Source organism: Saimiri boliviensis, chromosome 12 (genome assembly GCF_048565385.1).
Source record: "Saimiri boliviensis isolate mSaiBol1 chromosome 12, mSaiBol1.pri, whole genome shotgun sequence".
Lineage (NCBI taxonomy): Eukaryota > Metazoa > Chordata > Mammalia > Primates > Cebidae > Saimiri > Saimiri boliviensis.
In genome coordinates this window covers 17942803-17959908 of record NC_133460.1, presented here as the reverse complement: position 1 = coordinate 17959908, position 17106 = coordinate 17942803, and the positions used below count along the sequence as shown (strand labels likewise).

The following is a 17106-nucleotide window of genomic DNA, read 5'->3' as shown; positions in this document are numbered from 1 at the left end:
CTGAGGCAGGAGAATCACTTGAACCTGGGAGGTGGAGGTTGCAGTGAGCTGAGATCAAGCCATTGCATTCCAGCCTGGGCAACAAGAGCAAAACTCGGTCTCAAAAAAAAAAAAAAAAAGAAAGAAAGAAAGAAAAAAAAAGAAAGAAACAGAGTTTCGCACTGTCACCCAGGCTGGAGGACAGTGGCATGATCATAGCTCACTGCATCCTCTACTTCCTGGGCTCAAGCAGTCATCCCGCCTCAGCCTCCTGAGTAGCTGGGACTATAGGCATGTACTATCACATCCAGCTAAATTTTTAATTTTTTTGTAGAGAATGAGGGTCTCATTATATTGTCCAGACTGGATCTCCTGGGCTCATTGAGCAACCTTCCCTCCTCAGCCTCCCAATGGGATTACAGGTGTGAGCCACCATGCCTGACTAGGGCAGGTATTTTGGGCTCCGTTTTATGGGTGACTAAACTAGTTCTGAGATGTGAAGGGGCTTGCTTATGGTCCAATCTGGAGCAAATGGCAGAGCCAACTTATGTCTTCTCACCCCTCCTCCAATGTACTGTCTACTGGCATGGAGGAGAGGTAAACAAAAAGACTGACATGATTGTATTAGGTCAAATGTCAGTGTATACATATGGTGCCCATTGAGTGCAGTGGGAAAGCGCATCATGCATGGGGCAGGGCCTAGAGCTGGGCACTGAGTATTTGCATCTGTGCTTTCTCTTCCTGGCCTTTGTTAACCTTTTACATCTATTTGAGGTGATAGGATTTTATTGATTTGTAAAAATTCTTTACATATTAAGACTGTTAACCCTTTGGTATACTTTTCTCTTTATTTTTTATTTAATAATATTGTTATTATTATTACTGTTATTATTTGAGATGGAGTCTCACTCTGTTGTGCAGGCTTGAGTGCAATGGTTCAATCTTGGCTCGCTGCAACCGCCACCTCCTGCGTTCAAGTGATTCTCCTGCCTCAGCCTCCCAAGTAGGTGGGATTACAGGTGCCCGCCACTGCACCCAGCTAATTTTTATTTTTTTAATAGAGATAGGATTTCACCATGTTAGCCAGGCTGGTCTCGAACTCCTGACCTCAGGCAGTCTACCTGCCTGAGCCTCCCAAAGTGCTGAGATTACAGGTGTGAGCCACCACACCTGGCCTTTTTATTTTATTTTTGAGACAGTCTTGCTCTGTCTCCTAGGCTGGAGTGCAGTGGCACAATCTCAGCTCACTGCAACCTCTGCCTCCCAGCTTCAAGTGATTCTTCTGCCTCAGCCTCCCCAATAGCTGGGAGTGCAGATGTGCACCACCACACCTGGCTAATTTTTTTTTTTTTTTTGAGATGGAGTTTCGCTCTTGTTACCTAGGCTGGAGTGCAATGACGCGATCTTGGCTCACCGCAACCTCCGCCTCCTGGGTTCAGGCAATTCTCCTGCCTCAACCTCCCACGTAGCTGGGATTACAGGCATGCACCACCATGCCCAGCTAATTTTTTGTATTTTTAGTAGAGACGGAGTTTCACCATGTTGACCAGGATGGTCTCGATCTCTTGACCTCGTGATCTGCCCGTCTCAGCCTCCCAAAGTGCTGGGATTATAGGCGTGAGCCACTGTGCCCAGCCCAATTTTTGTATTTTTAATAGAGACAGTGTTTCACCATGTTGGCCAGGCTGGTCTCGAACTCCTGACCTCAGGTGATCCCACCTGCCTCAGCCTCCCAAAGTGCTGGGATTACAGATGTGAGCCACCATTCCTGGCCTATTTTTTATCCATGTATTTATTTTTGAGACAGGATCTCTGTCACCCAGGTTGGAGTACAGTGATGTAATAATAGCTAACTGTAGCTTTGACCTGGGCTCAAGTGATCCTCCTGCTTCAGCCTCCTAGCAGCTGGGACCATAGGCATATGCCACTATACTCGACTAAATTTTATAATTTTTTTGTAGAGACAAAGGTTTGCTATGATGCCCAGGCTGGTCTCAAACTCCCGGCCTCAAGCAGTCCTGCTATCTCAGCCTCCCAAAGTGCTGGTACTGCAAGTGTGAGCCACTGCACTTGGCCACGATTCTCTTCAAAAGACTTTTTTCAGATATGTCTACTATAGAGGGAGGGCACAGATGCCACACAATGACCATTATTTGCTGGGTTTGGGACACACTGGTTTTTAATATTTACTTAGTAAAATCTATCAAAAATATTTATTGCTTCTGCTCTAGTCATTTCCTTATTTTCTTTGTTATTCAAAGCAGTTCCAACCCCTCCCATGCAAAGAACATTGATTAAGGGCTACCTCTGGGTAAGGCAGTGCTCTGTGTAGGCCCAAAGTTGCATTTAAGGGATACAGGCACCAGAAGTTACCATCCATTAGAGGCGGAAGGAGAAGATAATAGAAATGCCAGGGCAGGATGGGCACCCTTGCCAACGAGATAGCATCAGGCTGGGGTGGACAAGGCTCAGCAATTAGGTCTTTCACATTTAACTTTTTCAGGTCAATTTTGCTTTGCCCTCTAAGACCAGGGAGGGTCAGGGCAGAAAGGAGAGAAATAATCTAGTCTAGTATGTTCTGGTCAGTGTTAAAACCCAAGTTTGGGCCTGGCGCAGTGGCTCACGCCTGTAATTCCAGCACTTTGGGAGGCCAAGATGGGTGAATCACCTGATGTCAGGAGTTCAAGACCAGCCTAAGCAATATTCTGAAATCCTGTCTCTACTAAAAATACAAAATCAGCCAGGTGTGGTGGCAGGCACCTGTAATCTCAGCTACTTAGGAGGTTGAAGCAGGAGAATTGCTTAAACCCTGGAGGCGGAGGTTGCAGTGAGCTGAGATCGCACCATTGCACTCCAGCCTGGGCAACAAGAGCAAAACTCTGTCTCAAAAAACAAGCAAACAGCCGGGCGCAGTGGCTCAAGCCTGTAATCCCAGCACTTTGGGAGCCCGAGGCGGGTGGATCACAAGGTCAAGAGATCAAGACCATCCTGGTCAACATGATGAAACCCCGTCTCTACTAAAAATACAAAAAAATCAACTGGGCATGATGATGCATGCCTGTAATCCCAGCTACTCAGGAGGCTGAGGCAGGAGAATTGCCTGAACCCAGGAGGCGGAGGTTGCGGTGAGCCGAGATCATGCCATTGCACTCCAGCCTGGGTAACAAGAGCGAAACTCTGTCTCAAAAAAAAAAAAAAAAAAAAAGCAAACAAAAAAAACAAGTTTGTTGAGCATGTCACCAGTAATTTTCACATGGTCCATTTTTTAAAATTTAACTTTTATTTATTTATCTATTTATTTAGCTGAGACACGGTCTTGCTTTGTCACCCAGGCTAGAGTGCAGTGGTGTAATCATAGCTCACTGCAGTCTCAACCTCTCAGGCTCAAGTGATCTTCCTGCCTCAGCCTCTCGAGTAGCTGGGACCACAGGCATGCACCATCATACCCAATGAACTTGTATTTTTTGTAGAGCTAGGGTTTCGCCATGTTGCCCAGGCTGGTTTCGAACTCCTGAGCTCAAGAGATTCTCCCAACTAGGCCTCCCAAGGTGCTGGGATCACAGGTATGAGCTACTGTACCTGGCCATTTTTTAATAAGATAAAGTCAAGGTTATCTTCTGAGCACCATCCCAGCCAGCCACTTGTTTACATTTCTTCATTCACTGGACATTTATTGAGCCTGTGCTGTTTGCCAGACCAGCAAATACAGCAAAACAGACAAGGGGCTCCTACCTTCATAGGGCCTACCTTCTAATCATGGGACACCATGCTAAACAAGTGAATAAGGAGAATTAAAGATTTTAGTAGTAGTTGTAGGAAACAGTGTTTGCAGACAGAATCTCTGAAGAGGTGATGAGTGAGCTGAGACTGAAGGGATGGTGAGTATCTTAGTCTCTTCTGTGCTGGTAACAAAATACCTGAGGCTGAGGAATTTATCATGAACATAAATTTGTTGGTTCTTAGTTCTGGAGGCTGGGAAGTCTAATATCAGTGTGCCGGCATCTGGCAAGGGCCTTCTTGCTGTGTTATCATGTGACAGAAGGGAAGGAAAGAGAAGGGAGTGCAGGCTAAGTGCAGTAGCTCTGCCTGTAATCCCAGCACTTTTGAAGCCTGAGCCCAGGAGTTCAAAACCAACTTGGGCAACCTAGTAATACTATATCTCTATTAAAAATTTTTTTTTTAATTAGCCAGGCATGGTGACATGCCTCTGTCATCCCAGCTATCCAGGAGGTTAAAATGGGAGGATTCCTTGAGCCCAGGACTTTGAGGCTACAGTGAGCTATGATTGTGCCACTGCACTCCTGCCTGGGCAACAGAGTAAAACTATATCAAAAAAAGAAAAAGCAAAGGGGGGCCAAACTCACCCTTTTATAACAAATCCACCCCTCATAATGGCAGAAATCCATTCATGAGGGGAGAACTGTCAAAGCCCAATCACCTCTCAAAGGTCCCACCTCCGAATACCGTCACAATGGGAAGCAAATTTCAGCATGGGTTTTGGAGGGGACACATGTTCCAACCAGAGCAAGGAGCCAGGTGCAGAAAGAGTTGGAGGAAGAATCTTCTGAGGCGAGGGAACAGCAGAGCAGGCAGGAGCGGGCGTGTTTGGGGAATGGACAGCAGCCCACTGAGCCTGGTCCAAAGGGAGATGAACAAGAGCCAGTCCTGGAGGGCAGAGCCTGTCAGACAGGCCCTCAGAGAGCACCGTGGCAGCAAGGCAGGGACAGCAAGTCACCAGACCTTTTGCTCCTAGAATGTTTCATGAGACCCACAGCCCCCCTTATCTGTGTCGCTGTATTTGCTCTTTCCTGATACACTATAAATAGTTACTCACATGGATTATACCCAAAGAAAAAGGCCCCCTGCCCTGCTGTGTATTCTGTGGTGCATGGGTTTGGCTGGAACCAGTGTGTGCCCTGGCTGGTTTGGTCCCATACAAGCTACAGTAGGAAGAGTTGAGGGTCGAGGGCAGAGCTGGAAGAGCAGACTTGGCTATTCTGGGGTGAGCTCTGCATTGTGCTGGAGGCAAATCACAGCTGGCTGGCACAGCAGAGCATACAGTGGGGCCAAATGTGCAGTTGGCTCTGGAGGCCTCTGCAGAAGACCCCGCCCCCAGTCCACTACTACAAGTCAGAAGGCAGGTTAGCTTGGACACTCAGATATTGCTAATGCTAGTTCATGGCTGCCTCTGTGCAAACTATAAAAATAGGCTCCTTCCTCAAGGAGGTGTCCCAGCTAAGCTTCGCTTCACTTTCATCTATTGGAAAATTATTGGAATAGACTGATTTTATTAAGGAAAACAACTTGACTGTTTTTTTAAAAAAACATAGGGTCATGATGCTCTATTGCCCAATCTGGAGTGCAGTGGCATGATCATAGCTCACTGTAGCCTCTAACTCCTGGGCTCAAGCTATCCTCCCACCTTAGCATCCCAAGTAGCTGGGACTACAAGCGTGCATCACCATACTCAGCTAATTTTTTTCTTTTTTGTATTTTTTAAATTTTTGAGGGTACATAGTAAGTGTATATATGGGTTACATGAGTTTTGATATGGTCATGGAGTGTGTAATAATAGCATCAGGGTAAATGGGGTATCCATCACCTCAAGCATTTATTCATTGTGTTATAAACAATTATACTCTTAGTTTTTTTTAAATCTACAATTACATTATTTTTGACTATAGTCACTGTTTAAATTTTTTGTAGAGACAGGGTCTCTATATGTTGCCCAGGCTGGTCAACTGCTCTCTTGATATTGGCCAAGTACAGTGGTTCATGCCTGTAATCCCAGCACTTTGGGAGGCTGAGGCGGGCAGATGACTTGAGGTTAGGAGTTCAAGACCAGCCTGGCCAAATGGTGAAACCCCGTCTTTACTAAAAATACAAAAAGTTAGCCAGGCGTGATGGCATGCACCTGTAGTCCCAGCTACTTGGGAGGCTGAGGCAGGAGAATCACATGAACTCAAGAGACCAAGATTGCACCACTGCACTCCAGCCTGGACAACAGAGCAAGACTCCATCTCAAAAATGAATGAATGAATGAATGAATGAATATTACAATATAAAGGTGCCTCATAAATGTATTGGCCTTGGGCAAGATAGGTCATGAACCATAGGTGGTAGCCCTGCTGGGATCCCTGACTTGCCCTTCCTGCTGGAAGGCCCTCCTCCCTCCATCCCATTGCCATGGTAACCTCCCCCTTCTTTCCCTCTGTATCTCCTGGCAAGGTGCCAAGACTGGCTGGAGGCCCTGCACTGGTACAACACTGCGCTGGAAATGACGGACTGTGATGAGGGCGGTGAGTACGATGGAATGCAAGATGAGCCCCGGTACATGCTGCTGGCCAGGGAGGCCGAGATGCTGTTCATGGGAGGCTACAGGCTGAAGAAGGACCCGCAGAGATCAGGTAGGGCCCAGCAGACCTGCCCCTGGGGTGTGACAGAGCCGGGCAGGGAGGGACATAATTTCCATTCCACTGGGAGTTATGACAAGATGACAGGCTGAATCTCCTCCTCCAGGGAGGGGACTTTATAGAGCTAGTATGAAGATGAACACTGGCATTTTAATGGTTATATAGTAGGCCTTTGTGGGGGTTTTTGCAGTTTTAAAAATTGAGATTTTCATAACAAAATTCACCATCTTAAAAGTATATAGTTGGCTGGGCGCGGTGGCTCAAGCCTGTAATCCCAGCACTTTGGGAGGCCAAGGCAGGTGGATCACAAGGTCAAGAGATCGAGACCATCCTGGTCAACATGGTGAAACCCCGTCTCTACTAAAAATACAAAAAAATTAGCTGGGCATGGTGGCGCGTGCCTGTAATCCCAGCTACTCAGGAGGCTGAGGCAGGAGAATTGCCTGAACCCAGGAGGCGGAGGTTGCGGTGAGCCGAGATGGCGCCATTGCACTCCAGCCTGGGTAACAAGAGCGAAACTCCGTCTCAAAAAAAAAAAAAAAAAAAAAAGGTATATAGTTTAGTGGCATGGGGGTTCTTTTAATTTCATTCTTTTTTTTTTTTTTTTTTTTTTTTTTGAGACAGTCTCACTCTGTCACCTAGGCTGGAGTGCAATGGCACAATCTCGGCTCACTGCGGCCTCCGCCTCCTGGGTTCCAGTGATTCTCTTGCCTCAACCTCTTGAGTAGCTGGGATTACCAGTGTGTGCCACTACACCCAGCTAATTTTTGTATTTTTAGTAGAGATGGGCTTTTGCCATGTTGGCCAGGCTGGTCTTAAACTCCTGACTTCAAGTGATCTGCCCACCTTAGCCTACCAAAGTGGTGGATTACAGGCACAAGCCACCATGCCTGACCCAGAGTTTCACCCTTGTGGTCCAGGCTGGAGTGCAGTGGGCCATCTCTGCTCACTGCAACCTCTGCCTCCCAGGTTCAAACAATTCTCGTGCCTTAGCCTCCCAAGTAGTTGGGACTACAGGCACACTTCCAGCTAATTTTTCTATTTTTAATAGAGATAGAGTTTCATCATGTTGGCCAGGCTGGTCTTGAACTCCTGACCTCAGGTGATCCACCTGCCTCAGCCTCCCGAAGTGCTAGGATTATAGGTGTAAGCCACCATGCCTGGCCTCCTTTCCTTTTCTTTTTCTTTTTTCTTTGAGATAGACTCTCGCTGTGTCATTCAGGCTGGAATGCAGTGGCACAGTCATAGCTCACTGCAGCCTGGAACTCCTGTGCTCAAGCAATCCTCCAGCCTCGGCCTCCCAAGCAGCAGGGACTACAGGCACTTGCCATCATGTCCAGCTAATTTTTAATTTTTTTGTAGTAACAGAGTCTTGCTATGTTGCCCGGGCTGGTCTTGAACTTCTAGCCTCAAGAAATCCTCCTGCCTTGGCTTCCCAAAGTCTTTGGATTACAGACGTGAGCCACTGTATCTGGTCCCAGTAGTTTTTAGTGTAGTCATAGTGTTGTGCAATCATCATCACCATGTAATTCCAGAACATTCCCGTCACCCCCAAAAAGAAATCCCATACCAGTTAGCAACCCTCCCCCAATCCTAGCAACCACTATACTTTTTGTCCCTATAGATTTGCCTGTTCTGGAGATTTTATATAACTGGGATTATGCAATTTATGGCTTTTTGTGTCTACTTCTTTCATTTAGCATAATGTTTTCAAGATTCATCTGTGTTGAAGCATGTATCAGTACTTCATTCCTTATTACATCATATTCCATTGTGTAGATATACAACCTTTGTTTATCCATTCATCAGTTGATAGACAGGGAGACCTCATCTCTACAAAAACAAATTTTTTTTAATTAACTGGGTGTGGTGGCACACACAGTGAGACATGTTCATATCACCACACTTCAGCCTGGTCAACAGAGTGAGACCCTGTCTCAAAAAACAAAAAAAAAATTATTTCTCACATTTCTGGAGGCTGGGAATTTCAAGATCAAGGTGCTGGCCAGTTTGGTTTCTGGCTTGTGGGCAACAGCTCTCTCACTGTATCCTCACATGATCTGTCTCCTGGATGCAAGTGGGGAGAGAGCTAGAGAGCTCTGCTGTTTATTCTGCTTCCTAAAAGGGCACCAGCTCTGTGTGATTAGGGCCCCACCCTTATGACCTCATTTAGCCTTTATCACCTCCTCACAGGCTGCTAAAGTATGAATGTCTCCTCCAAAACTCATATTGAAATGTAATCATCGTTGTGAAGGTGTTAAGAAGTGGGACTGCAGCGCCGGGCGTGGTGGCTCAAGCCTGTAATCCCAGCCCTTTGGGAGGCCAAGGCGGGTGGATCACGAGGTCAAGAGATCGAGACCATCCCGGTCAACATGGTGAAACCCCGTCTCTACTCAAAATACAAAAAATTAGCTGGGCATGGTGGCGCGTGCCTGTAATCCCAGCTACTCAGGAGGCTGAGGCAAGAGAATTGCCTGAACCCAGGAGGCGGAGGTTGCGGTGAGCCGAGATCGCGCCATTGCACTCCAGCCTGGGTAACAAGAGCGAAACTCCGTCTCAAAAAAAAAAAAAAGAAGAAGTGGGACTGCTAAGAGGTGATTCATGTTGTTATCATGCCAGTGGGTCAGTCATCACAAGGGCAACTTTGTTATAAAAGCAAATTTGGCCCCCTCTAGCTTGCTTGCTCTCTACCTCTTTTGCTCTTCTGTCTTCTGGCATGGAATGATGCAGCACCATGGCCATTGCCAGATGCTGCTGCTGTGCTCTTGGACTTCCCAGGCTCTAGAACTGTGAGCCAAATAAATTTCTTTTCATTATAAATTATCTAGTCTATGGAATTCTGTCATAGCAACATAAAATAGACTCAGACACAGACCGTATGTCTCCAAAGGCAGTGCAATTACACTGTGAGTGAGGAATTCAACATAGGAATTTGTGGATGGGGAGCCTAGCAGGGACGCAGCATAGCAGGCATCCCCAAACTTTTTACACAGGGGACCAGTTCACTGTCCCTCAGACCGTTGAAGGGCCGCCACATACTGTGCTCCTCTCACTGACCACCAATGAAAGAGGTGCCCCTTCCTGAAGTGCGGTGGGGGGCCAGATAAATGGCCTCAGGGGTCCGCATGCGGCCCACAGGCCGTAGTTTGGGGATACCTGATATAACGTATAAGAAACATGCTAAGTTCCTACTTTCACAGATAGGGGATGAGGCTAAATTTTAAAAGTTTTTAAGTCATATTTTAAAATTAACAAAGAATAATGCAAATGTCGGCTGAGCACAGTGGCTCATGCCTGTAATCCCAGCACTTTGGAAGGCCGAAGTGGGCAGATCACTTGAGGTCAGGAGTTCGAGACAAGCCTGGCCAACATGGTAAAATCCCAAATCTACTAAATATGCAAAAATTAGCCAGGCATAATGGCAGGTGCTGTAATCTCAGCTACTCTGGAGACTGAGGCAGGAGAATTACTTGAACCCCAGAGGCAGTGGTGCCTCTGCACTCCAGCCTGGGCAAGAGAGTGAGACTCCATCTGAAAAAAAGAAAGAGAGAGAAAGAGAGAGGTGGGGGGAGGGACAGAGGGAAAGAAAAGAAAGAGTTGCAAATCTATAATCCTTTTTTTTTTTTTTTTTTTTTGGAGACAGAGTTTCACTCTTGTTGCCCAGGCTGGAGTGCAGTGGCGTGATCTCAGCTCACTGCAACCTCCACCTCCCAAGTTCAAGCAATTCTCCTGCCTCAGCCTCCCAAGTAGCTGAGATTACAGGCGCCTGCCACAATGCCCAGCTAATTTTTTGTATTTTAGTAGAGAAGGGGTTTCACCACGTTGGCCAGGCTGGTCTCGAACTCCCTACCTCAGGTGATCCACCTGCCTTGGTCTCCCAAAGGGCTGGATTGCAGGCATGAGCCACCACACCCAGCCAATCTGTAATCTTGTATTTGAAATTTCTAAATCCAAGAAGCTCCAAAAACTTGAAGTATATTTGTATGTTTTACACAAATTCACTGGGTGGTAAAACCTGACCTAGCTGACATGAAGCTATTTATAGTCTTTATTTCTTCCACTTTTGCACATCCCCAATTAGTTCTGCAAAAGTTCTCAGCTTGATTCTCATTGGCTCAAATTAGTTCTCAGCCTGATTCTCATTGGCTCAAATTGAGTCATCTACATACCCCAAACAAACGGTAGTTATTGTTTAGATGGCTTACTTTAATTGGCCAGATTTGATCACAGGCCCACCCTTAGAGCCTCACCCAGAAAACCTGGAGGGAGCATGCCCAAGGAGTAATTTGAGTCCCTATGGACACTTCAGGGTGCTCTTCTCGGAAGTGTGATGGGGACACTGGGCTGGCAAAAACAACAGGTGGTTCACCTCTTTGTGCCACCCCCTTTGCTGTGTTTCAGGGGACTTGTATACCCAGGCAGCAGAAGCAGCGATGGAAGCCATGAAGGGCCGGCTGGCCAACCAGTACTACCAAAAGGCGGAAGAGGCCTGGGCCCAGATGGAGGAATAATCAGGAAAATCACTGCGGGCTACTCCCAAGCAAAAGGGCTAGGAGGAAAAGAAAAAAGAAAAAAAGAAAAGCAGTTATTTAGTTTGGGGAGGGGAAGCATTTTTACTGTGTTGTAAATCAAATTTTCTTTTTCATTTTTTGACTCTTGAAAATGTCTTTGCTACTTGGCTGCTACCAGCAGAGACTCTCTAGCTGTCTCTCAGGGCAGTATTTTGGGGAAGTGGGACTCGAAAAGGCAGCCTAATGAACCAATGTACCGTCATGTGGTTCTTTTTTTTTTTTTTTTTTTGAGAGGGAGCCTCCCGCTGTCACTCAAGCTGGAATGCAATGGCGCAATCGCAGCTCACTGCAACCTCGCCTCCCAGGTTCCATCGATTCTACTGCCTCAGGCTCCCACTACCCCACCCAGCTAATTTTTGTGTTTTCAGTAGAGATGGGGTTTCACCATGTTGGCCAGGCTGGTCTCAAACTCCTGACCTCAGGTGGTTCACCCACCTCAGCCTCCCAAAGTGCTGAGATTACAGGTGTGAACCATCAAGCCTGCCCATTTTGTGGTTCTATTTTCATTTTTCTTTCTTTCTTTCTTTATTTTTTTTTTGGTCGCAAGATATAAGAAAGTGCTTTTTGCCCTGAATGGACAATATTAGGATTCTGCTTCCTAGACTTTTCAGGGTAGACTGAAATCTCAGGCCCACAGAGCCCTGTGTTTTGCACATTGGGCTGAGAAATGAAGCACTTCACTTTGGCTTTCCTAAGTCACGGGGTATGTATTGCTGTGACTCAGTGCAAATCATGCTTTCTCAGAGCATTTAGAGGCATGCATGGCATTTTTTCAGTGGGTGTGAGATTGCACAATACCCAGGCTCCCTTGTACCAAGGTGAAGGGCCTGCATATTGACTGTTTTCTAAACTTTTAGTTTAATTTCCTTCAATAATGCTACTGATTTTCTGGCATACAGCTGAATTCCATTTTTTAAGCATGTTTTCTACAGTGGGCTTTACAAGACAGGTTTGAACTTTGTACGCACACATTTACTACCTCTAACTCCTACATCAGCTAGCGTGGAAGAGGGTGCACCTCAGAGCTTTTTACATGTAAGGACGGCGGCTTGGAATGTCGGACCCTTTCCTCCGAGTAGACTCGCACTCGGCATCTCTGTGGCAGCTTCTACAACGTGACTGCAGTGTCTCTTGGGCAGTATTCCTGGGTGTTTTCTTAGCATCTGGATGCTTTTACATCGGATCTGCTCCCCAGCCCTGGTCCTTGGCATTTTCTGCTTGAAGCTGGTCTGATTTTCTTGTAATTTGCAGCAGGACGCTTTCAGCAGCAGTCTCTTGGGATTTTGTCTAAGCTGTTGAGGATAAGAGGGCAAGAACTATAAACAGTCATTAATTTCAGTAGTCTCCCCAGAGCCAGACAATGGTGATCGTTATTTAATGAGCTTTTCCTTTAAATGGAATTCAGTTCTCATATTAGTATGATTTCGTTTGGTGTTTCAAATAGCAAAGGTGCTGAGTGCAGTGGCTCCCGCCTGTAATTCCAGCACTTTGAGGAGGGCGAGGTGGGAAGGAGGTGGGAAGATCCCTTGAGCTCACGAGTCCAAGACCAACCTGGGTAAACATGGTGAGACCCTGTCTCTACCAAAAAAAAAAAAAAGACAAACTGCTTGGATCAACCCTAAATGCTAAAGCAGCAGCCTCTTTATCTTTGTTTAAAAGTCAAAACATAAAAAAGCAGAGTATAACATAAAAACCATTCTTTTCTTTTGTTTTTTTTTTAAAGACGGGGTTTCACCATGTTGATCAGGCTGGTCTTGAACTCCCGACCTCAGGTGATCCACCCGCCTTGGCCACCGCGCCCAGCCCAAACCATTCTTTACTGTTCATTAAAATGAGTCCTTCAACACCTTAGTGGGGTTTGTTGTCAGCAGAGAGATTCTTTTCATTATATTTTTGAAATAGAGACCTGGTCTCACTGTGTTGCCCAGGCTGGTCTTGAACTCCTGGGCTCAAGTGATCCTCCTGCCTCAGCCTCCCAAAGTGCTGGGATTACAGGTGGGAGCCACTGTGCCCAGCCTACACTTTAGTGTTGACTGCTTTGGAGGCATGAATTCATGTACGCGTTAGTTCCAAAGTTCAGTGCATACCCTTAAATGAACAATCAAGCAGGTAAAATTACCCTTGAAAAAATCTCTTAGATGACCCATAAACAACAGTGACTTTTTTAATACAAACTTATCATAGCCAGTTTTCCTTTAGAAGTTGGAACTGATCACCATTTGTCGTCTATACCAGATCAGTAGTTGGCTTGTGTTACATTTTGTGTGTGAGAAAGTGTGTGTGCGTGTGTTTTAAACCAGTGCATATAGTTAAATTGTATATGTTAAATGTAAGAAGTAACTTACGGTGATTTATCTCTTCACAGTAATCAAGCTTCATGTAATTCATGCTTTTTTAAATTCATCCAGCCCCCTAGCCTCTGAAATTGTATTATGTAAATAATTTGAGTTCCTTGATCACTTGTTTAATTTCTTAGTTGTATGTCATCTCTTCTCTAGCAGAGATTGGCCAACTTTTTTGTAAAGGGGTAGAAAGTAAAGATTTTAGGCTATGCAGGCCGTATGGCCTCTGCTGCAAATGCTCAACCCTGCTGTTGTAGTGTAAAGGCTGCCACAGACACTACATGAACATGAATGAGTGTGGCTGGTGTTCCAATAAAACTTTATTTACAAAAACAGGTGCCCTCTTGGGCTGTAGTTTGCCAACCTCTGCTCTAACCCTTGACTGACAGCTACTTTATTAAGCTTGAGGGCAGGAGCTATCTCAATTTTGTGCCCCCCAGGGCTCAAAAATACAGTGCTTTGGCATAGAGTAGGCACTCAACAATTGTGTGAACGGATGTAGAGCCAGCCCAAGTCAGTGCAATCACCCTTTGAGGCATTGTTTTCTCCAAACAGTTAACGATCCGTTGTCTGGATTGGCTGGAGCCTTCACCCCTGCAGTTCTACTCCACACTCGCCTGTGTGACCTTAATGTCAGTTGCTGGTCTGTTGCTCTTCCTGGAGGCAGAGATGGCCTTGTTATAGAGCTAAGCAAATACTTCTTTAAGGGCCCTTAAGAGTGAAAAAGTAACTTGCAAGAAGTTGAGATCCTTCTGAGCTAGGAGAAGAATTTATTCCACCTTCAAAACCTACTTTGGGCAGGGCATGGTGGCTCACACCTGTAATCCCAGCACTTTGGGAGGCTGAGGTGGGCGGATTACCTGAAGTCAGGAGTTTGAGACCATCCTGGGCAACATGGTGAAGAACCGTTTCTGCTAAAAAGAAAGCCGGGTGTGGTGGTGCACACCTGTAGTCCCAGCTACTCAGGAGGCTGAAGCAGGAGAATCACTTAAACCCAGGAGGCAGAGGTTGCAGTGAGCCAAGATTGCACCACTGCATTCCAGCCTGGGTGACAGACTCCATCTCAAAAACAATAAAAAAAAAGGAAAGAAACAAAATTTAATTTTGTGCCTTTTGAAGATAGGGCATCTTCTTTTTCTACAAATGCTGGACATGACAAAAAACAAATCCCAAACCCAGGACATTCCAGACCAACTGGGAAGATACCAGAGACCATTTTCAAGTGCAAGAAGCAGGTAAAACTCCGGGAAGTTGGCAGAGCCAGGATTATCATCCAGTACCTTCATTTCACAAATGGAGAAACCAAGGTTCTGCCAGTTAGGTTCCCCCCCCACCCCCACCCCCACCCCCGCCCACTGTGTCACTGCTAGCAAAGCACTAAGCTGGAGCTGGGATTTAAGAGCTGCTGCTATTTAGAGGAGCTTGGGAATCAAATTTAAAGTCAAACTGAAGTTTAATGACTCTTTCAGTTTTGCTATAGGTAAGAGAAAAAAAAAATGAATGAATGGACAGATGGCTTTATGGGTAAGAAAGAAGAGAAAAAAACTCCCAAACCCTAGTCTTCCTGAATTTCTCTTCTCCCCTTGACCAAAGGCACTGTGGGAATTTATCATCAAATGCAACCTTGACCTACAAGCCAAGTAAACTGTCTTGTTGCTATTTTAGTGGCTTTTTTTTTTTTTCTTAAGACACGAAGTCTCACTTTCTTACCTAGTCTGGGCCATGGCACAATCATAGCTCATTGTAGGCTCAGCCTCCTGGGCTCCAGTGATCCTCCTGCCTCAGCCTCTCAAGTAGATAAAACTACAGGTGTGCACCATCATGCCTGGCTAATTTTTATTCATTTATTTTTTTGAGACAGACTCTCGCTCTGTCACCCAGGCTGGAGTGCAATGCTCACTGCAACCTCTGTCTCCCGGGTTCAAGCAATTCTCCCTGCCTTAGCCTCCTGAGTAGCTGGGACTACAGGCGCCTGACACCACTCCCTGCTAATTTTTGTATTTTTAGTAGAGATAGGGGTTTCACCATATTGGCCAGGTAGGCCTCCAACTCCTGACCTCAGGTGATCCACCCACCTTGGCCTCCCAAAGTGCTGGGATTACAGATGTGAGCCACAGTGCCTGGCCATGCCTGGGTAATTTTTTACAATTATTTTTTGGAGAGACGGGATCTATGTTGCCCAGGCTGGTCTTGAACTCCTTGGCCTCAAGTGATTCTCCCACCTCAGCCTCCGAAAGTGTTGGGATTACAGGTGTGAGCCATCACTCCTGGTCCTGTTTTCATGGCTTTATTTCCTTTCATCCTAGCACATTTTTCTGCAGTACTAGACATGTTTTACAAATCAACAAATGTTTACACAAGTATTTACAGCTTGTTTTGGAGGGAAAGGAGACAAAATATGCATATTCTCTTCGTGGATTTGTACCTCTTAATTGTGTTTGTAGTCCCAAAGGTAACCCTTTAGCCTACTCAAGGTGGGGCTCAGAGAAGTGGCCTCCCAGGATTATTTTGGGATGTGTACTAAGTTCCATTTTCTCTTTACAAATAAAGTGTTTTTCCTCTTTCCTGTCTCAATTCAAATGTCTCCTGGTTTAAAGAAAATAAAATGGCCGGCACTGAAGATCACGCCTGTAATCCCAGCACTTTGGGAGGCCAAAGCAGGTGGCTCACGAGGTCGGAAGTTCAAGACCAGCCTGGCCAAGATGGTGAAACCCCGTCTCTACTAAAAATACAAAAATTAGCCAGGCATGATGGTGGGCGCCTGTAATCCCAGCCGCTTGGGGGGCTGAGGCAGAGAACTGCTTGAACCCAAAAGGCGGAGGTTGCAGTGAGCCGAGATCATGTCATTGCACTCCAGCCTGGGCAACAGAGCGAGACTCTATCTCAAAAAAAAAAAAAAAAAGTAGCCGGGCGCGGTGGCTCAAGCCTGTAATCCCAGCTCTTTGGGAGGCCGAGGCGGGTGGATCACGAGGTCAAGAGATCGAGACCATCCTGGTCAACAAGGTGAAACCTCGTCTTTACTAAAAATACAAAAATTAGCTGGGCGTGGTGGCGCGTGCCTGTAGTCCCAGCTACTAGGGAGGCTGAGGCAGGAGAATTGCTTGAACCCAGGAGGCGGAGGTTGCGGTGAGCCGAGATCGTGCCATTGCACTCCAGCCTGGGTAACGAGCGAAACCCCGTCTCAAAAAAAAAAATAAAATAAAAAAAAGGCTGGGCACAGTGGTTCATTCCTATAATCCCAGCACTTTGGGAGGCCAAGGCAGGTGGATCACCTGAGGTCAGGAGTTGAGACCAGCCTGGCCAACATGGTAAAAACCTGTCTCCACTAAAAATGCAAAAATTAGCTGGGCATGGTGGTGCATGCCTGTAGTCCCATCTGCTCAGGAGGCTGAGGCAGGAGGATCACTTAAACCCGGGAGACGGAGGTTGCAGTGAGCCAAGATCTTGCCATTACACTCCAGCCTGAGTGACAAGAGTGAAACTCATCTCAAAAAAAAAAAAAAAAAAAAAAAGTAGCTGCTGGGGCTTGGGCAGACCAGAAGGCTCATACCCCATCTAAAAGGGGCAGTCACGGTTTAACTTTAAATGATTGCCACCGTGGGCTCAATGTTGTCCCATTTTCCAGTTTTTCCAGAGCTGCTGAAAACTTTTTTTTTTTTAATGCAAACTCCTCTGTTCTTTAACATTTGTAATAAATTCTAATAACTTCTAAAAGCCTGCCAGATTTGGCTCATCTGCTGTCATTTTGCTTTAGAGAAAGTATTAGAAGCTCTAAGGGCCGGGCGTGGTGGCTCATGCCTG

At 46.1% G+C, this 17106-nt stretch overlaps 1 protein-coding gene across 1 annotated transcript in view; it reads left to right on the top strand.

The window, feature by feature from the left end:
- EEF2K (eukaryotic elongation factor 2 kinase) overlaps positions 1–15868 on the top strand; it is an 82650-nt gene extending 66782 nt beyond the window's left edge. Inside the window, exons 17-18 of the mRNA XM_010340769.3 lie at positions 6208–6386; positions 10794–15868. Coding sequence (XP_010339071.1) covers positions 6208–6386; positions 10794–10903 — 289 coding nt within the window. The 3' untranslated portion in view covers positions 10904–15868. The remainder of the gene's footprint in view (positions 1–6207; positions 6387–10793) is intronic.
- Positions 15869–17106: the final 1238 nt, after the last annotated feature.